The 23710-nt window shown below is 44.9% G+C and overlaps 1 protein-coding gene across 1 annotated transcript in view; it reads right to left on the bottom strand.

Annotated features, from left to right (window-relative positions):
• LOC148512023 (uncharacterized) overlaps positions 1-23470 on the bottom strand; it is a 45482-nt gene extending 22012 nt beyond the window's left edge. The window contains 1 exon segment of the mRNA XM_088482370.1: positions 23359-23470. Coding sequence (XP_088338496.1) covers positions 23359-23470 — 112 coding nt within the window.
• Positions 23471-23710: the final 240 nt, after the last annotated feature.

A 23710-nucleotide genomic window follows, 5' to 3' on the forward strand; every position in this document is an offset into this window, starting at 1 on the left:
CACTCCCATACCCTCACCTTCCCAGTCATGTCCCTGTATTATTACTATAGATATAAGTGATGTCACTGTGACACCCCCAGATCCTCTCACCTCTCCAGTCATGTCCCTGTGTTATTACTATAGATATAAGTGATATCACTGTGACACTCCCAGACCCTCTCACCTTCCCAGTCATGTCCCTGTATTATTACTATAGATATAAGTGATGTCACTGTGACACCCCCAGATCCCCTCACCTCCCCAGTCATGTCCCTGTATTATTACTATAGATATAAGTGATGTCACTGTGCCACTCCCAGATACCCTCACCTCCAGTCATGTCCCTGTATTATTACTATAGATATAAATGATGTCACTGTGACACTCCCAGATACCCTCACCTTACCAGACATGTCCCTGTGTTATTACTATAGATATAAGTGATATCACTGTGACACTCCCAGATACCCTCACCTCCCCAGTCATGTCCCTGTATTATTACTATAGCTATAAGTGATGTCACTGTGACACTCCCAGATCCCCTCACCTTCCCAGTCATGTCCGTGTATTATTACTATAGATATAAGTGATGTCACTGTGACGCCCCCAGATCCCCTCACCTCCCCAGTCATGTCCCTGTATTATTACTATAGATATAAGTGATGTCACTGTGACACTCCCAGATCCCCTCACCTTCCCAGTCATGTCCCTGTATTATTACTATAGATATAAGTGATGTCACTGTGACACCCCCAGATCCCCTCACCTCCCCAGTCGTATCCCTGTATTATTACTATAGATATAAGTGATGTCACTGAGAGACTCACAGATCCCCTCACCTCCCCAGTCATGTCCCTGTATTATTACTATAAATATAAGTGATGTCACTGTGACACTCCCAGATCCCCTCACCTCCCCAGTCATGTCCCTGTATTATTACTATAGATATAAGTGATGTCACTGTGACACTCCCAGATCCCCTCACCTCCCCAGTCATGTCCCTGTATTATTACTATAGATATAAGTGATGTCACTGTGACACTCCCAGATCCCCTCACCTCCCCAGTCATGTCCCTGTATTATTACTATAGATATAAGTGATGTCACTGTGACACTCCCAGATCCCCTCACCTCCCCAGTCATGTCCCTGTATTATTACTATAGATATAAGTGATGTCACTGTGACACCTGCAGACCATTTCACCTTCCCAGTCATGTCCCTGTATTATTACTATAGATATAAATGATGTCACTGTGACACCCCCAGATCCCCTCACCTCCCCAGTCATGTCCCTGTATTATTACTATAGATATAAGTGATGTCACTGTGACACCCACAGATCCTCTCACCTCCCCAGTCATGTCCCTGTATTATTACTATAGATATAAGTGATGTCACTGTGACACTCCCAGATACCCTCACCTCCCCAGTCATGTCCCTGTATTATTACTATAGCTATAAGTGATGTCACTGTGACACTCCCAGATCCCCTCACCTCCCCAGTCATGTCCCTGTGTTACTGCTATAGATATATGTGATGTCACTGTGAGACTCCCAGATCCCCTCACCTCCCCAGTCATGTCCCTGTATTATTACTATAGATATAAGTGATGTCACTGTGACACTCCCAGATCCCCTCACCTCCCCAGTCATGTCCCTGTATTATTACTATAGATATAAGTGATGTCACTGTGACACCCACAGATCCTCTCACCTCCCCAGTCATGTCCCTGTATTATTACTATACATATAAGTGATGTCACTGTGACACCCCCAGATCCCCTCACCTCCCCAGTCATGTCCCTGTATTACTATAGATATAACTGATGTCACTGTGACACCCCCAGATCCCCTCACCTTCCCAGTCATGTCCCTGTATTATTACTATAGATATAAGTGATGTCACTGTGACACTCCCAGATACCCTCACCTCCCAGTCATGTCCCTGTGTTATTACTATAGATATAAGTGATATCACTGTGACACTCCCAGATACCCTCACCTTCCCAGTCATGTCCCTGTGTTATTACTATAGATATATGTGATATCACTGTGACACTCCTATACCCTCACCTTCCCAGTCATGTCCCTGTATTATTACTATAGATATAAGTGATGTCACTGTGACACCCCCAGATCCTCTCACCTCTCCAGTCATGTCCCTGTGTTATTACTATAGATATAAGTGATATCACTGTGACACTCCCAGACCCTCTCACCTTCCCAGTCATGTCCCTGTGTTATTACTATATATAAGTGATGTCACTGTGACACTCCCAGATCCCCTCACCTCCCCAGTCATGTCCCTGTATTATTACTATAGATATAAGTGATGTCACTGTGCCACTCCCAGATACCCTCTCCTCCCCAGTCATGTCCCTGTATCATTACTATAGATATAAATGATGTCACTGTGACACTCCCAGATACCCTCACCTTACCAGACATGTCCCTGTGTTATTACTATAGATATAAGTGATATCACTGTGACACTCCCAGATCCCCTCACCTCCCCAGTCATGTCCCTGTATTATTACTATAGCTATAAGTGATGTCACTGTGACACTCCCAGATCCCCTCACCTTCCCAGTCATGTCCCTGTATTATTACTATAGATATAAGTGATGTCACTGTGACACTCCCAGATCCCCTCACCTCCCCAGTCATGTCCCTGTATTATTACTATAGCTATAAGTGATGTCACTGTGACACCCCCAGATCCCCTCACCTCCCCAGTCGTGTCCCTGTATTATTACTATAGATATAAGTGATGTCACTGAGAGACTCACAGATCCCCTCACCTCCCCAGTCATGTCCCTGTATTATTACTATAAATATAAGTGATGTCACTGTGACACTCCCAGATCCCCTCACCTTCCCAGTCATGTCCCTGTATTATTACTATAGATATAAGTGATGTCACTGTCACACTCCCAGATCCCCTCACCTCCCCAGTCATGTCCCTGTATTATTACTATAGATATAAGTGATGTCACTGTGACACTCCCAGATCCCCTCACCTCCCCAGTCATGTCCCTGTATTATTACTATAGATATAAGTGATGTCACTGTGACACCTGCAGACCATTTCACCTTCCCAGTCATGTCCCTGTATTATTACTATAGATATAAGTGATGTCACTGTGACACCCCCAGAGCCCCTCACCTCCCCAGTCATGTCCCTGTATTATTACTATAGATATAAGTGATGTCACTGTGACACCCCCAGAGCCCCTCACCTCCCCAGTCATGTCCCTGTATTATTACTATAGATATATGTGATGTCACTGTGAGACTCCCAGATCCCCTCACCTCCCCAGTCATGTCCCTGTATTATTACTATAGATATAAGTGATGTCACTGTGACACTCCCAGATCCCCTCACCTCCCCAGTCATGTCCCTGTATTATTACTATAGATATAAGTGATGTCACTGTGACACCCACAGATCCTCTCACCTCCCCAGTCATGTCCCTGTATTATTACTATAGCTATAAGTGATGTCACTGTGACACTCCCAGATCCCCTCACCTCCCCAGTCATGTCCCTGTGTTACTGCTATAGATATATGTGATGTCACTGTGAGACTCCCAGATCCCCTCACCTCCCAGTCATGTCCCTGTATTATTACTATAGATATAAGTGATGTCACTGTGACACTCCCAGATCCCCTCACCTCTCCAGTCATGTCCCTGTATTATTACTATAGATATAAGTGATGTCACTGTGACACCCACAGATCCTCTCACCTCCCCAGTCATGTCCCTGTATTATTACTATACATATAAGTGATGTCACTGTGACACCCCCAGATCCCCTCACCTCCCAGTCATGTCCCTGTATTACTATAGATATAACTGATGTCACTGTGACACCCCCAGATCCCCTCACCTTCCCAGTCATGTCCCTGTATTATTACTATAGATATAAGTGATGTCACTGTGACACTCCCAGATACCCTCACCTCCCCAGTCATGTCCCTGTATTATTACTATAGATATAAGTGATGTCACTGTGACACTCCCAGATCCCTCACCTCCCCAGTCATGTCCCTGTATTATTACTATAGATAGTCACTGTGACACCCCCAGATCCCTCACCTTCCCAGTCATGTCCCTGTATTATTACTATAGATATATGTGATGTCACTGTGAGACTCCCAGATCCCCCTCACCTCCCCAGTCATGTCCCTGTATTATTACTATAGATATATGTGATGTCACTGTGAGACTCCCAGATCCCCTCACCTCCCCAGTCATGTCCCTGTATTATTACTATAGATATAAGTGATGTCACTGTGACACCCCCAGATCCCCTCACCTCCCCAGTCATGTCCCTGTATTATTACTATATATAAGTGATGTCACTGTGACACTCCCAGATCCCCTCACCTCCTCAGTCATGTCCCTGTATTATTACTATAGATATAAGTGATGTCACTGTGACACTCCCAGATCCCCTCACCTCTCAGTCATGTCCCTGTATTATTACTATAGATATAAGTGATGTCACTGTGACACTCCCAGATCCCCTCACCTCCTCAGTCATGTCCCTGTATTATTACTATAGATATAAGTGATGTCACTGTGACACTCCCAGATCCCCTCACCTCCCCAGTCATGTCCCTGTATTATTACTATAGATATAAGTGATGTCACTGTGACACTCCCAGATCCCCACACCTCCCCAGTCATGTCCCTGTATTATTACTATAGATATAAGTGATGTCACTGTGACACTCCCAGATCCTCTTACCTCCCCAGTCATGTCCCTGTATTATTACTATAGATATAAGTGATGTCACTGTGACACTCCCAGATCCCCTCACCTCCCCAGTCATGTCCCTGTATTATTACTATAGATAGTCACTGTGACACTCCCAGATCCCCTCACCTCCCCAGTCATGTCCCTGTATTATTACTATAGATATAAGTGATGTCACTGTGACACTCCCAGATCCCCTCACCTCCCCAGTCATGTCCCTGTATTATTACTATAGATATAAGTGATGTCACTGTGACACCCCCAGATCCCCTCACCTCCCCAGTCATGTCCCTGTATTATTACTATAGATATAAGTGATGTCACTGTGACGCTCCCAGACCCTCTCACCTCCCCAGTCATGTCCCTGTATTATTACTATAGATAGTCACTGTGACACCCCCAGATCCCCTCACCTTCCCAGTCATGTCCCTGTATTATTACTATAGATATATGTGATGTCACTGTGAGACTCCCAGATCCCCTCACCTCCCCAGTCATGTCCCTGTATTATTACTATAGATATATGTGATGTCACTGTGAGACTCCCAGATCCCCTCACCTCCTCAGTCATGTCCCTGTATTATTACTATAGATATAAGTGATGTCACTGTGACACTCCCAGATCCCCTCACCTCCCCAGTCATGTCCCTGTATTATTACTATAGATAGTCACTGTGACACTCCCAGATCCCCTCACCTCCCCAGTCATGTCCCTGTATTATTACTATAGATATAAGTGATGTCACTGTGACACTCCCAGATCCCCTCACCTCCCCAGTCATGTCCCTGTATTATTACTATAGATATAAGTGATGTCACTGTGACACTCCCAGATCCGCTCACCTCCCCAGTCATGTCCCTGTATTATTACTATAGATATAAGTGATGTCACTGTGACACTCCCAGATCCCCTCACCTCCTCAGTCATGTCCCTGTATTATTACTATAGATATAAGTGATGTCACTGTGACACTCCCAGATCCCCTCACCTCCTCAGTCATGTCCCTGTATTATTACTATAGATATAAGTGATGTCACTGTGACACTCCCAGATCCCCTCACCTCCTCAGTCATGTCCCTGTATTATTACTATAGATATAAGTGATGTCAGTGTGACACTCCCAGATCCCCTCACCTCCCCAGTCATGTCCCTGTATTATTACTATAGATATAAGTGATGTCACTGTGACACTCCCAGATCCCCACACCTCCCCAGTCATGTCCCTGTATTATTACTATAGATATAAGTGATGTCACTGTGACACTCCCAGATCCTCTTACCTCCCCAGTCATGTCCCTGTATTATTACTATAGATATAAGTGATGTCACTGTGACACTCCCAGATCCCCTCACCTCCCCAGTCATGTCCCTGTATTATTACTATAGATAGTCACTGTGACACTCCCAGATCCCCTCACCTCCCCAGTCATGTCCCTGTATTATTACTATAGATATAAGTGATGTCACTGTGACACTCCCAGATCCCCTCACCTCCCCAGTCATGTCCCTGTATTATTACTATAGATATAATTGATGTCACTGTGACACTCCCAGATCCCCTCACCTCCCCAGTCATGTCCCTGTATTATTACTATAGATATAAGTGATATCACTGTGACACACCCAGACCCTCTCACCTTCCCAGTCATGTCCCTGTATTATTACTATAGATATAAGTGATGTCACTGTGACACTACCAGATCCCCTCACCTCCCCAGTCATGTCCCTGTATTATTACTATAGATATAAGTGATGTCACTGTGACACTCCCAGACCCTCTCACCTTCCCAGTCATGTCCTTGTGTTATCACTATAACTATAAGTGATGTCACTGTGACACTACCAGATCCCCTCACCTCCCCAGTCATGTCCCTGTATTATTACTATAGATATAAGTGATGTCACTGTGACACTCCCAGATCCCCTCACCTCCCCAGTCATGTCCCTGTATTATTACTATAGATATAAGTGATGTCACTGTGACACTCCCAGATCCCCTCACCTCCCCAGTCAAGTCCCTGTATTATTACTATAGATATAAGTGGCGTCACTGTGACACTCCCAGATCCCCTCACCTCCCCAGTCATGTCCCTGTATTATTATTAAAGATATAAGTGATGTCACTGTGACTCTCCCAGATCCCCTCACCTCCCCAGTCATGTCCGAGTATTATTACTATAGATATAAGTGATGTCACTGTAACACTTCCAGATCCCCTCAACTCCCGTCATGTCCCTGTATTATTACTATAGATATAAGTGATGTCACTGTGACACTCCCAGATCCCCTCACCTCCCCAGTCATGTCCCTGTATTATTACTATAGATATAAGTGATGTCACTGTGACACTCCCAGATCCCCTCACCTCCCCAGTCATGTCCCTGTATTATTACTATAGATATAAGTGATGTCACTGTAACACTCCCAGATCCCCTCACCTCCCCAGTCATGTCCCTGTATTATTACTATAGATATAAGTGATGTCACTGTAACACTTCCAGATCAGCTCACCTCCCCAGTCATGTCCCTGTATTATTACTATAGATATAAGTGATGTCACTGTGACACTCCCAGATCCCCTCACCTCCCCAGTCATGTCCCTGTATTATTACTATAGATATAAGTGATGTCACTGTGACACTCCCAGATCCCCTCACCTCCCCAGTCATGTCCCTGTATTATTACTATAGATATAAGTGATGTCACTGTGACACTCCCAGATCCCCTCACCTCCCCAGTCATGTCCCTGTATTATTACTATAGATATAATTGATGTCACTGTGACACTCCCAGATCCCCTCACCTCCCCAGTCATGTCCCTGTATTATTACTATAGATATAAGTGATATCACTGTGACACACCCAGACCCTCTCACCTTCCCAGTCATGTCCCTGTATTATTACTATAGATATAAGTGATGTCACTGTGACACTACCAGATCCCCTCACCTCCCCAGTCATGTCCCTGTATTATTACTATAGATATAAGTGATGTCACTGTGACACTCCCAGACCCTCTCACCTTCCCAGTCATGTCCTTGTGTTATCACTATAACTATAAGTGATGTCACTGTGACACTACCAGATCCCCTCACCTCCCCAGTCATGTCCCTGTATTATTACTATAGATATAAGTGATGTCACTGTGACACTCCCAGATCCCCTCACCTCCCCAGTCATGTCCCTGTATTATTACTATAGATATAAGTGATGTCACTGTGACACTCCCAGATCCCCTCACCTCCCCAGTCAAGTCCCTGTATTATTACTATAGATATAAGTGGCGTCACTGTGACACTCCCAGATCCCCTCACCTCCCCAGTCATGTCCCTGTATTATTATTAAAGATATAAGTGATGTCACTGTGACTCTCCCAGATCCCCTCACCTCCCCAGTCATGTCCGAGTATTATTACTATAGATATAAGTGATGTCACTGTAACACTTCCAGATCCCCTCAACTCCCGTCATGTCCCTGTATTATTACTATAGATATAAGTGATGTCACTGTGACACTCCCAGATCCCCTCACCTCCCCAGTCATGTCCCTGTATTATTACTATAGATATAAGTGATGTCACTGTGACACTCCCAGATCCCCTCACCTCCCCAGTCATGTCCCTGTATTATTACTATAGATATAAGTGATGTCACTGTAACACTCCCAGATCCCCTCACCTCCCCAGTCATGTCCCTGTATTATTACTATAGATATAAGTGATGTCACTGTAACACTTCCAGATCAGCTCACCTCCCCAGTCATGTCCCTGTATTATTATTAAAGATATAAGTGATGTCACTGTGACTCTCCCAGATCCCCTCACCTCCCCAGTCATGTCCCTGTATTATTACTATAGATATAAGTGATGTCACTGTAACACTTCCAGATCAGCTCACCTCCCCAGTCATGTCCCTGTATTATTATTAAAGATATAAGTGATGTCACTGTGACTCTCCCAGATCCCCTCACCTCCCCAGTCATGTCCCTGTGTTATTACTATAGATATAAGTGATGTCACTGTGACACTCCCAGATACCCTCACCTCCCCAGTCATGTCCCTGTGTTATTACTATAGATATAAGTGATGTCACTGTGACATTCCCAGATACCCTCACCTTCCCAGTCATGTCCCTGTGTTATTACTATAGCTATAAGTGATGTTACTGTGACACTCCCAGATCCCCTCACCTCCCCAGTCATGTCCCTGTATTATTACTATAGATATAAGTGATGTCACTGTGACACCCCCAGATCCCCTCATCTCCCCAGTCATGTCCCTGTATTATTACTACAGATATATGTGATGTCACTGTGACACCCCCAGATCCTCTCACCTCCCCAGTCATGTCCCTGTATTATTACTACAGATATATAAGTGATATCACTGTGACACTCCCAGACCCTCTTACCTTCCCAGTCATGTCACTGTATTATTACTATAGATATAAGTGATGTCACTGTGACACCCCCAGATCCTCTCACCTCCCCAGTCATGTCCCTGTATTATTACTATAGATATAAGTGATATCACTGTGACACTCCCAGACCCTCTCACCTTCCCAGTCATGTCCCTGTGTTATTACTATAGATATAAGTGATATCACTGTGACACTCCCAGATACCCTCACCTCACTAGTCATGTCCCTGTATTATTACTATAGATATAAGTGATGTCACTGTGACACTCCCAGATCCCCTCACCTCCCGTCATGTCCCTCTATTATTACTATAGATATAAGTGATGTCACTGTAACACTTCCAGATCCCCTCAACTCCCGTCATGTCCCTCTATTATTACTATAGATATAAGTGATGTCACTGTGACACTCCCAGATCCCCTCACCTCCCCAGTCATGTCCGTGTTATTACTATAGATATAAGTGATATCACTGTGACACTCCCAGATCCCCTCATCTTCCCAGTCATGTCCCTGTGTTATAACTATAACTATAAGTGATGTCACTGTGACACTCCCAGATCGCCTCACCTCCCCAGTCATGTCCCTGTATTATTACTATAGATATAAGTGATGTCACTGTGACACTCCCAGATCCCCTCACCTCCCCAGTCATGTCCCTGTATTATTACTATAGATATAAGTGATGTCACTATGACACTCCCAGACCCTCTCACCTTCCCAGTCATGTCCCTGTATTACTACTATAGATATAAGTGATGTCACTGTGACACTCCCAGATCCCCTCACCTCCCCAGTCATGTCCCTGTATTATTACTATAGATATAAGTGATGTCACTGTGACACTCCCAGATCCCCTCACCTCCCCAGTCATGTCCCTGTATTATTACTATAGATATAAGTGATGTCACTGTGACACTCCCAGATCCCCTCACCTCCCCAGTCATGTCCCTGTATTATTACTATAGATATAAGTGATGTCACTGTGACACCCCCAGATCCCCTCACCTCCCCAGTCATGTCCCTGTATTATTACTATAGCTATAAGTGGCATCACTGTGACACTCCCAGATCCCCTCACCTCCCCAGTCATGTCCCTGTATTATTACTATAGATATAAGTGATGTCACTGTAACACTCCCAGATCCCCTCAACTCCCGTCATGTCCCTGTATTATTACTATAGATATAAGTGATGTCACTGTGACACTCCCAGATCCCCTCACCTTCCCAGTCATGTCCCTGTGTTATTACTATAACTATAAGTGATGTCACTGTGACACTCCTAGATCCCCTCACCTCCCCAGTCATGTCCCTGTATTATTACTATAGATATAAGTGATGTCACTGTGACACTCCCAGATACCCTCACCTTCCCAGTCATGTCCCTGTATTATTACTATAGATATAAGTGATGTCACTGTGACACTCCCAGATACCCTCACCTCCCAGTCATGTCCCTGTGTTATTACTATAGATATAAGTGATATCACTGTGACACTCCCAGATACCCTCACCTTCCCAGTCATGTCCCTGTGTTATTACTATAGATATATGTGATATCACTGTGACACTCCCATACCCTCACCTTCCCAGTCATGTCCCTGTGTTATTACTATAGATATAAGTGATATCACTGTGACACTCCCAGACCCTCTCACCTTCCCAGTCATGTCCCTGTGTTATTACTATATATAAGTGATGTCACTGTGACACTCCCAGATCCCCTCACCTCCCCAGTCATGTCCCTGTATTATTACTATAGATATAAGTGATGTCACTGTGACACTCCCAGATACCCTCACCTCCAGTCATGTCCCTGTATTATTACTATAGATATAAATGATGTCACTGTGACACTCCCAGATACCCTCACCTTACCAGACATGTCCCTGTGTTATTACTATAGATATAAGTGATATCACTGTGACACTCCCAGATACCCTCACCTCCCCAGTCATGTCCCTGTATTATTACTATAGCTATAAGTGATGTCACTGTGACACTCCCAGATCCCCTCACCTTCCCAGTCATGTCCCTGTATTATTACTATAGATATAAGTGATGTCACTGTGACACTCCCAGATCCCCTCACCTCCCCAGTCATGTCCCTGTATTATTACTATAGATATAAGTGATGTCACTGTGACACTCCCAGATCCCATCACCTCCCCAGTCATGTCCCTGTATTATTACTATAGATAGTCACTGTAACACCCCCAGATCCCCTCACCTCCCCAGTCGTGTCCCTGTATTATTACTATAGATATAAGTGATGTCACTGAGAGACTCACAGATCCCCTCACCTCCCCAGTCATGTCCCTGTATTATTACTATAAATATAAGTGATGTCACTGTGACACTCCCAGATCCCCTCACCTTCCCAGTCATGTCCCTGTATTATTACTATAGATATAAGTGATGTCACTGTGACACTCCCAGATCCCCTCACCTCCCCAGTCATGTCCCTGTATTATTACTATAGATATAAGTGATGTCACTGTGACACTCCCAGATCCCCTCACCTCCCCAGTCATGTCCCTGTATTATTACTATAGATATAAGTGATGTCACTGTGACACCTGCAGACCATTTCACCTTCCCAGTCATGTCCCTGTATTATTACTATAGATATAAGTGATGTCACTGTGACACCCCCAGAGCCCCTCACCTCCCCAGTCATGTCCCTGTATTATTACTATAGATATAAGTGATGTCACTGTGACACCCCCAGATCCCCATCACCTCCCCAGTCATGTCCCTGTATTATTACTATAGATATAAGTGATGTCACTGTGACACCCACAGATCCTCTCACCTCCCCAGTCATGTCCCTGTATTATTACTATAGATATAAGTGATGTCACTGTGACACTCCCAGATACCCTCACCTCCCCAGTCATGTCCCTGTATTATTACTATAGCTATAAGTGATGTCACTGTGACACTCCCAGATCCCCTCACCTCCCCAGTCATGTCCCTGTGTTACTGCTATAGATATATGTGATGTCACTGTGAGACTCCCAGATCCCCTCACCTCCCCAGTCATGTCCCTGTGTTATTACTATAGATATAAGTGATGTCACTGTGACACTCCCAGATACCCTCACCTCCCCAGTCATGTCCCTGTGTTACTGCTATAGATATATGTGATGTCACTGTGAGACTCCCAGATCCCCTCACCTCCCCAGTCATGTCCCTGTATTATTACTATAGATATAAGTGATGTCACTGTGACACCCACAGATCCTCTCACCTCCCCAGTCATGTCCCTGTATTATTACTATAGATATAAGTGATGTCACTGTGACACTCCCAGATACCCTCACCTCCCCAGTCATGTCCCTGTATTATTACTATAGCTATAAGTGATGTCACTGTGACACTCCCAGATCCCCTCACCTCCCCAGTCATGTCCCTGTGTTACTGCTATAGATATATGTGATGTCACTGTGAGACTCCCAGATCCCCTCACCTCCCCAGTCATGTCCCTGTATTATTACTATAGATATAAGTGATGTCACTGTGACACCCACAGATCCTCTCACCTCCCCAGTCATGTCCCTGTATTATTACTATACATATAAGTGATGTCACTGTGACACCCCCAGATCCCCTCACCTCCCCAGTCATGTCCCTGTATTACTATAGATATAACTGATGTCACTGTGACACCCCCAGATCCCCTCACCTTCCCAGTCATGTCCCTGTATTATTACTATAGATATAAGTGATGTCACTGTGACACTCCCAGATACCCTCACCTCCCCAGTCATGTCCCTGTATTATTACTATAGATATAAGTGATGTCACTGTGACACTCCCAGATCCCTCACCTCCCCAGTCATGTCCCTGTATTATTACTATAGATAGTCACTGTGACACCCCCAGATCCCCTCACCTTCCCAGTCATGTCCCTGTATTATTACTATAGATATATGTGATGTCACTGTGAGACTCCCAGATCCCCTCACCTCCCCAGTCATGTCCCTGTATTATTACTATAGATATATGTGATGTCACTGTGAGACTCCCAGATCCCCTCACCTCCCCAGTCATGTCCCTGTATTATTACTATAGATATAAGTGATGTCACTGTGACACCCCCAGATCCCCTCACCTCCCCAGTCATGTCCCTGTATTATTACTATATATAAGTGATGTCACTGTGACACTCCCAGATCCCCTCACCTCCTCAGTCATGTCCCTGTATTATTATTATAGATATAAGTGATGTCACTGTGACACTCCCAGATCCCCTCACCTCCCCAGTCATGTCCCTGTATTATTACTATAGATATAAGTGATGTCACTGTGACACTCCCAGATCCCCACACCTCCCCAGTCATGTCCCTGTATTATTACTATAGATATAAGTGATGTCACTGTGACACTCCCAGATCCTCTTACCTCCCCAGTCATGTCCCTGTATTATTACTATAGATATAAGTGATGTCACTGTGACACTCCCAGATCCCCTCACCTCCCCAGTCATGTCCCTGTATTATTACTATAGATAGTCACTGTGACACTCCCAGATCCCCTCACCTCCCCAGTCATGTCCCTGTATTATTACTATAGATATAAGTGATGTCACTGTGACACTCCCAGATCACCTCACCTCCCCAGTCATGTCCCTGTATTATTACTATAGATATAAGTGATGTCACTGTGACACCCACAGATCCTCTCACCTCCCCAGTCATGTCCCTGTATTATTACTATAGATATAAGTGATGTCACTGTGACACTCCCAGATACCCTCACCTCCCCAGTCATGTCCCTGTATTATTACTATAGCTATAAGTGATGTCACTGTGACACTCCCAGATCCCCTCACCTCCCCAGTCATGTCCCTGTGTTACTGCTATAGATATATGTGATGTCACTGTGAGACTCCCAGATCCCCTCACCTCCCCAGTCATGTCCCTGTATTATTACTATAGATATAAGTGATGTCACTGTGACACTCCCAGATACCCTCACCTCCCCAGTCATGTCCCTGTGTTACTGCTATAGATATATGTGATGTCACTGTGAGACTCCCAGATCCCCTCACCTCCCCAGTCATGTCCCTGTATTATTACTATAGATATAAGTGATGTCACTGTGACACCCACAGATCCTCTCACCTCCCCAGTCATGTCCCTGTATTATTACTATAGATATAAGTGATGTCACTGTGACACTCCCAGATACCCTCACCTCCCCAGTCATGTCCCTGTATTATTACTATAGCTATAAGTGATGTCACTGTGACACTCCCAGATCCCCTCACCTCCCCAGTCATGTCCCTGTGTTACTGCTATAGATATATGTGATGTCACTGTGAGACTCCCAGATCCCCTCACCTCCCCAGTCATGTCCCTGTATTATTACTATAGATATAAGTGATGTCACTGTGACACCCACAGATCCTCTCACCTCCCCAGTCATGTCCCTGTATTATTACTATACATATAAGTGATGTCACTGTGACACCCCCAGATCCCCTCACCTCCCCAGTCATGTCCCTGTATTACTATAGATATAACTGATGTCACTGTGACACCCCCAGATCCCCTCACCTTCCCAGTCATGTCCCTGTATTATTACTATAGATATAAGTGATGTCACTGTGACACTCCCAGATACCCTCACCTCCCCAGTCATGTCCCTGTATTATTACTATAGATATAAGTGATGTCACTGTGACACTCCCAGATCCCTCACCTCCCCAGTCATGTCCCTGTATTATTACTATAGATAGTCACTGTGACACCCCCAGATCCCCTCACCTTCCCAGTCATGTCCCTGTATTATTACTATAGATATATGTGATGTCACTGTGAGACTCCCAGATCCCCTCACCTCCCCAGTCATGTCCCTGTATTATTACTATAGATATATGTGATGTCACTGTGAGACTCCCAGATCCCCTCACCTCCCCAGTCATGTCCCTGTATTATTACTATAGATATAAGTGATGTCACTGTGACACCCCCAGATCCCCTCACCTCCCCAGTCATGTCCCTGTATTATTACTATATATAAGTGATGTCACTGTGACACTCCCAGATCCCCTCACCTCCTCAGTCATGTCCCTGTATTATTACTATAGATATAAGTGATGTCACTGTGACACTCCCAGATCCCCTCACCTCCCCAGTCATGTCCCTGTATTATTACTATAGATATAAGTGATGTCACTGTGACACTCCCAGATCCCCACACCTCCCCAGTCATGTCCCTGTATTATTACTATAGATATAAGTGATGTCACTGTGACACTCCCAGATCCTCTTACCTCCCCAGTCATGTCCCTGTATTATTACTATAGATATAAGTGATGTCACTGTGACACTCCCAGATCCCCTCACCTCCCCAGTCATGTCCCTGTATTATTACTATAGATAGTCACTGTGACACTCCCAGATCCCCTCACCTCCCCAGTCATGTCCCTGTATTATTACTATAGATATAAGTGATGTCACTGTGACACTCCCAGATCACCTCACCTCCCCAGTCATGTCCCTGTATTATTACTATAGATATAAGTGATGTCACTGTGACACTCCCAGATCCCCTCACCTCCCCAGTCATGTCCCTGTATTATTACTATAGATATGTGATGTCACTGTGACACTCCCAGATCCCCTCACCTCCCCAGTCATGTCCCTGTATTATTACTATAGATATAAGTGATGTCACTGTGACACCCCCAGATCCCCTCACCTCCCCAGTCATGTCCCTGTATTATTACTATAGATATAAGTGATGTCACTGTGACGCTCCCAGATCCCCTCACCTCCCCAGTCATGTCCCTGTATTATTACTATAGATAGTCACTGTGACACCCCCAGATCCCCTCACCTTCCCAGTCATGTCCCTGTATTATTACTATAGATATAAGTGATGTCACTGTGAGACTCCCAGATCCCCTCACCTCCCCAGTCATGTCCCTGTATTATTACTATAGATATATGTGATGTCACTGTGAGACTCCCAGATCCCCTCACCTCCTCAGTCATGTCCCTGTATTATTACTATAGATATAAGTGATGTCACTGTGACACTCCCAGATCCCCTCACCTCCCCAGTCATGTCCCTGTATTATTACTATAGATAGTCACTGTGACACTCCCAGATCCCCTCACCTCCCCAGTCATGTCCCTGTATTATTACTATAGATATAAGTGATGTCACTGTGACACTCCCAGATCCCCTCACCTCCCCAGTCATGTCCCTGTATTATTACTATAGATATAAGTGATGTCACTGTGACACTCCCAGATCCCCTCACCTCCCCAGTCATGTCCCTGTATTATTACTATAGATATAAGTGATGTCACTGTGACACTCCCAGATCCCCTCACCTCCTCAGTCATGTCCCTGTATTATTACTATAGATATAAGTGATGTCACTGTGACACTCCCAGATCCCCTCACCTCCTCAGTCATGTCCCTGTATTATTACTATAGATATAAGTGATGTCACTGTGACACTCCCAGATCCCCTCACCTCCTCAGTCATGTCCCTGTATTATTACTATAGATATAAGTGATGTCAGTGTGACACTCCCAGATCCCCTCACCTCCCCAGTCATGTCCCTGTATTATTACTATAGATATAAGTGATGTCACTGTGACACTCCCAGATCCCCACACCTCCCCAGTCATGTCCCTGTATTATTACTATAGATATAAGTGATGTCACTGTGACACTCCCAGATCCTCTTACCTCCCCAGTCATGTCCCTGTATTATTACTATAGATATAAGTGATGTCACTGTGACACTCCCAGATCCCCTCACCTCCCCAGTCATGTCCCTGTATTATTACTATAGATAGTCACTGTGACACTCCCAGATCCCCTCACCTCCCCAGTCATGTCCCTGTATTATTACTATAGATATAAGTGATGTCACTGTGACACTCCCAGATCCCCTCACCTCCCCAGTCATGTCCCTGTATTATTACTATAGATATAATTGATGTCACTGTGACACTCCCAGATCCCCTCACCTCCCCAGTCATGTCCCTGTATTATTACTATAGATATAAGTGATGTCACTGTGACACTCCCAGATCCCCTCACCTCCCCAGTCATGTCCCTGTATTATTACTATAGATATAAGTGATGTCACTGTGACACTCCCAGATCCTCTTACCTCCCCAGTCATGTCCCTGTATTATTACTATAGATATAAGTGATGTCACTGTGACACTCCCAGATCCCCTCACCTCCCCAGTCATGTCCCTGTATTATTACTATAGATATAAGTGATGTCACTGTGACACTCCCAGATCCCCTCACCTCCCCAGTCATGTCCCTGTATTATTACTATAGATATAAGTGATGTCACTGTGACACTCCCAGATCCTCTTACCTCCCCAGTCATGTCCCTGTATTATTACTATAGATATAAGTGATGTCACTGTGACACTCCCAGATCTCCTCACCTCCCCAGTCATGTCCCTGTATTATTACTATAGATATAAGTGATGTCACTGTGACACTCCCAGATCCCCTCACCTCCCCAGTCATGTCCCTGTATTATTACTATAGATATAAGTGATGTCACTGTGACACTCCCAGATCCCCTCACCTCCCCAGTCATGTCCCTGTATTATTACTATAGATATAAGTGATGTCACTGTGACACTCCCAGATCCCCTCACCTCCCCAGTCATGTCCCTGTATTATTACTATAGATATAAGTGATGTCACTGTGACACCCCCAGATCCCCTCACCTCCCCAGTCATGTCCCTGTATTATTACTATAGATAGTTACTGTGACACCCCCAGATCCCCTCACCTTCCCAGTCATGTCCCTGTATTATTACTATAGATATATGTGATGTCACTGTGAGACTCCCAGATCCCCTCACCTCCCCAGTCATGTCCCTGTATTATTACTATAGATATATGTGATGTCACTGTGAGACTCCCAGATCCCCCTCACCTCCCCAGTCATGTCCCTGTATTATTACTATAGATATAAGTGATGTCACTGTGACGCTCCCAGACCCTCTCACCTCCCCAGTCATGTCCCTGTATTATTACTATAGATAGTCACTGTGACACCCCCAGATCCCCTCACCTTCCCAGTCATGTCCCTGTATTATTACTATAGATATATGTGATGTCACTGTGAGACTCCCAGATCCCCTCACCTCCCCAGTCATGTCCCTGTATTATTACTATAGATATATGTGATGTCACTGTGAGACTCCCAGATCCCCTCACCTCCTCAGTCATGTCCCTGTATTATTACTATAGATATAAGTGATGTCACTGTGACACTCCCAGATCCCCTCACCTCCCCAGTCATGTCCCTGTATTATTACTATAGATAGTCACTGTGACACTCCCAGATCCCCTCACCTCCCCAGTCATGTCCCTGTATTATTACTATAGATATAAGTGATGTCACTGTGACACTCCCAGATCCCCTCACCTCCCCAGTCATGTCCCTGTATTATTACTATAGATATAAGTGATGTCACTGTGACACTCCCAGATCCCCTCACCTCCTCAGTCATGTCCCTGTATTATTACTATAGATATAAGTGATGTCACTGTGACACTCCCAGATCCCCTCACCTCCTCAGTCATGTCCCTGTATTATTACTATAGATATAAGTGATGTCACTGTGACACTCCCAGATCCCCTCACCTCCTCAGTCATGTCCCTGTATTATTACTATAGATATAAGTGATGTCAGTGTGACACTCCCAGATCCCCTCACCTCCCCAGTCATGTCCCTGTATTATTACTATAGATATAAGTGATGTCACTGTGACACTCCCAGATCCCCACACCTCCCCAGTCATGTCCCTGTATTATTACTATAGATATAAGTGATGTCACTGTGACACTCCCAGATCCTCTTACCTCCCCAGTCATGTCCCTGTATTATTACTATAGATATAAGTGATGTCACTGTGACACTCCCAGATCCCCTCACCTCCCCAGTCATGTCCCTGTATTATTACTATAGATAGTCACTGTGACACTCCCAGATCCCCTCACCTCCCCAGTCATGTCCCTGTATTATTACTATAGATATAAGTGATGTCACTGTGACACTCCCAGATCCCCTCACCTCCCCAGTCATGTCCCTGTATTATTACTATAGATATAATTGATGTCACTGTGACACTCCCAGATCCCCTCACCTCCCCAGTCATGTCCCTGTATTATTACTATAGATATAAGTGATGTCACTGTGACACTCCCAGATCCCCTCACCTCCCCAGTCATGTCCCTGTATTATTACTATAGATATAAGTGATGTCACTGTGACACTCCCAGATCCTCTTACCTCCCCAGTCATGTCCCTGTATTATTACTATAGATATAAGTGATGTCACTGTGACACTCCCAGATCCCCTCACCTCCCCAGTCATGTCCCTGTATTATTACTATAGATATAAGTGATGTCACTGTGACACTCCCAGATCCCCTCACCTCCCCAGTCATGTCCCTGTATTATTACTATAGATATAAGTGATGTCACTGTGACACTCCCAGATCCTCTTACCTCCCCAGTCATGTCCCTGTATTATTACTATAGATATAAGTGATGTCACTGTGACACTCCCAGATCTCCTCACCTCCCCAGTCATGTCCCTGTATTATTACTATAGATATAAGTGATGTCACTGTGACACTCCCAGATCCCCTCACCTCCCCAGTCATGTCCCTGTATTATTACTATAGATATAAGTGATGTCACTGTGACACTCCCAGATCCCCTCACCTCCCCAGTCATGTCCCTGTATTATAACTATAGATATAAGTGATGTCACTGTGACACTCCCAGATCCCCTCACCTCCCCAGTCATGTCCCTGTATTATTACTATAGATATAAGTGATGTCACTGTGACACCCCCAGATCCCCTCACCTCCCCAGTCATGTCCCTGTATTATTACTATAGATAGTCACTGTGACACCCCCAGATCCCCTCACCTTCCCAGTCATGTCCCTGTATTATTACTATAGATATATGTGATGTCACTGTGAGACTCCCAGATCCCCTCACCTCCCCAGTCATGTCCCTGTATTATTACTATAGATATATGTGATGTCACTGTGAGACTCCCAGATCCCCTCACCTCCCCAGTCATGTCCCTGTATTATTACTATAGATATAAGTGATGTCACTGTGACACTCCCAGATCCCCACACCTCCCCAGTCATGTCCCTGTATTATTACTATAGATATAAGTGATGTCACTGTGACACTCCCAGATCCCCTCACCTCCTCAGTCATGTCTCTGTATTATTACTATAGATATAAGTGATGTCACTGTGACACTCCCAGATCCCCTCACCTCCTCAGTCATGTCCCTGTATTATTACTATAGATATAAGTGATGTCACTGTGACACTCCCAGATCCCCTCACCTCCCCAGTCATGTCCCTGTATTATTACTATAGATATAAGTGATGTCACTGTGACACTCCCAGATCCCCACACCTCCCCAGTCATGTCCCTGTATTATTACTATAGATATAAGTGATGTCACTGTGACACTCCCAGATCCTCTTACCTCCCCAGTCATGTCCCTGTATTATTACTATAGATATAAGTGATGTCACTGTGACACTCCCAGATCCCCTCACCTCCCCAGTCATGTCCCTGTATTATTACTATAGTCACTGTGACACTCCCAGATCCCCTCACCTCCCCAGTCATGTCCCTGTATTATTACTATAGATATAAGTGATGTCACTGTGACACTCCCAGATCCCCTCACCTCCCCAGTCATGTCCCTGTATTATTACTATAGATATAAGTGATGTCACTGTGACACTCCCAGATCCCCTCACCTCCCCAGTCATGTCCCTGTATTATTACTATAGATATAAGTGATGTCACTGTGACACCCCCAGATCCCCTCACCTCCCCAGTCATGTCCCTGTATTATTACTATAGATATAAGTGATGTCACTGTGACACTCCCAGATCCCCACACCTCCCCAGTCATGTCCCTGTATTATTACTATAGATATAAGTGATGTCACTGTGACACTCCCAGATCCTCTTACCTCCCCAGTCATGTCCCTGTATTATTACTATAGATATAAGTGATGTCACTGTGACACTCCCAGATCCCCTCACCTCCCCAGTCATGTCCCTGTATTATTACTATAGATATAAGTGATGTCACTGTGACACTCCCAGATCCCCTCACCTCCCCAGTCATGTCCCTGTATTATTACTATAGATATAAGTGATGTCACTGTGACACTCCCAGATCCCCTCACCTCCCCAGTCATGTCCCTGTATTATTACTATAGATATAAGTGATGTCACTGTGACACTCCCAGATCCCCTCACCTCCCCAGTCATGTCCCTGTATTATTACTATAGATATAAGTGATGTCACTGTGACACCCCCAGATCCCCTCACCTCCCCAGTCAGCAGGTAGATTATCTCCAGGGTGATATGTAAAATCCTCTCAGTCCTGTGACTCCCGTCATTGTCCATCCTCAGTGAATCAGTGAGAATACAGAATGTATGACGTGTACTAAAGACTCTGTTTCTAATTATTATTATTATTACTTAATAATAAAATAACAACAACAGGCTGATTCTACTGTATAATAATAACAATAATACAATAGGCTCCCTCTCTATAATAAGGACACCAAAGGCTGCTCCCTCTGTATAATAAGGACACCACAGGCTGCTCCTCCTGATGATGATGATTATTATTTTTATTATTATTTTATTACAAGACACCATAGGCTGATCCTCCTATATGATATTATTATTAAGGAGGATCAGCCTGTTGTTGTTATTTTTTATTGTTAATATTATATAGAGGGAGCAGCCTGTGGTGTCCTATTATTATTATTCAGGGGGAGCAGCCTGTGGTGTCCTGTTATTATTATTATTATTATACAGGGGGAGCAGCCTGTGGGGTCCTGTTAATAATAATAACAACAACAACAACAGGACCCCACAGGCTGCTCCCCCTGTATAATAATAATAATAATAACAGGACACCACAGGCTGCTCCCCCTGAATAATAATAATAGGACACCACAGGCTGCTCCCCCTGTATAATAATAATAATAACAGGACACCACAGGCTGCTCCCCCTGTATAATAATAATAGTAATAAATAATAATAATAAAAACAGGACACCACAGCTGCTCCCCCTGTATAATATCGTGACACCACAGGCCGCTCCCCCTGTATAATAATAATACCAGGACACCACAGGCTGCTCCCACTGTACAATAATAATAACAGGACACCACAGGCTGCTCGCCTGTGTAATATTAATAGGACACTATAAGCTGCTCCCCTGTATCGTAGGGCACCACAGACAACTCCCCCTGTATAGTAGGCCACCACAGGCTGCTCCGCCTGTATAATAGGCACCACAGGCCTCCTCCACTCTATAGTAGGCACCACAGGCTCCATTGTATAGTAGGCACCAAAGTCTGCTCCCCTGTAAAATAGAGCACTACAGGCTGCTCCCCCTGTTTAATAGAGCACTACAGGCTGCTCCCCCTGTATAATAGAGCACTACAGGCTGCTCCCCCTGTAGTAGGACATTATTACCTGCTGCTGCCGGACAGTCTCTTTGTTTTCTTTCTGGAAGAGACGCGGAGATGGATGTACAAATGACTTCCTGCGGGTGGAACGCACAGGGCGGATGTCGGGTGGAACGCACAGGGCGGAAGTCGAGGTGGAACGCACAGGGCGGAAGTAAGCTGGAACGCAAGTCAGGTATAAAAAACAAATCCCCATCGCAGGGAAAACCTTCATGACGTATTTCGCTGGGCGGGGCCAGGCGGGTGTCAGATATATATCATATATATAGATATATATAGACAGATGTATATATAGATATAAACATGTAGCTGCCTTCCCTGTGTAGTCAGTCACCTCTGGGAAACCTATGATGACGCTGCTTTATTATAGTGGAAGTGCGGAGGGCCCTGCCCGTCCCATAGTAACACAGCGTGTACCCTGAGACAGACGCGTAGCGGGGGCACATACATCTAATTTCCCAGGATACACCACGGGAAACGTTTACCATATTTGATCCCTGTAACGTGGGATACCCCTAAATAACGATAATATTGGGGTCCATAGTCCATTCTAATGTACAGGACCCCCCCCCTATAGCCCCTATGAGACCGCTGTTTGGGGTAACGGGCAAATAGGGCACCGCTGAGGGTTACGCGTCAGACCGTAGACAATAATAAGGAAGTACAACGTCATAGCCCCTTTCATCCCATTTTCTATGTCTACGTCCAAATCGCTGTAACAAATATGTCGCTGCAAGTTGCTCATGGCGACTGTCTGACCAAGAATAAATACAACTATCAGTAAGACGTCATTATGACCTAGGTGGTTGCCACATTTATCAGTAGAGATGTGACGTCATTCAGTAAAGTCCGTGGAGGTGGAGAGGCTTACTGACTACCTATAGGGGGAATACACAGAAAGTCACTGTAAGCCACCGGCGGCGTCCTGTAACCCACGAGGGGAATGTCTTCACCGGAGCAGGGAGATAGATTCCCAGTAGGCCAT

Source organism: Taudactylus pleione, unplaced genomic scaffold (genome assembly GCF_031769625.1).
Source record: "Taudactylus pleione unplaced genomic scaffold, aTauple2 ptg000285l, whole genome shotgun sequence".
Lineage (NCBI taxonomy): Eukaryota > Metazoa > Chordata > Amphibia > Anura > Myobatrachidae > Taudactylus > Taudactylus pleione.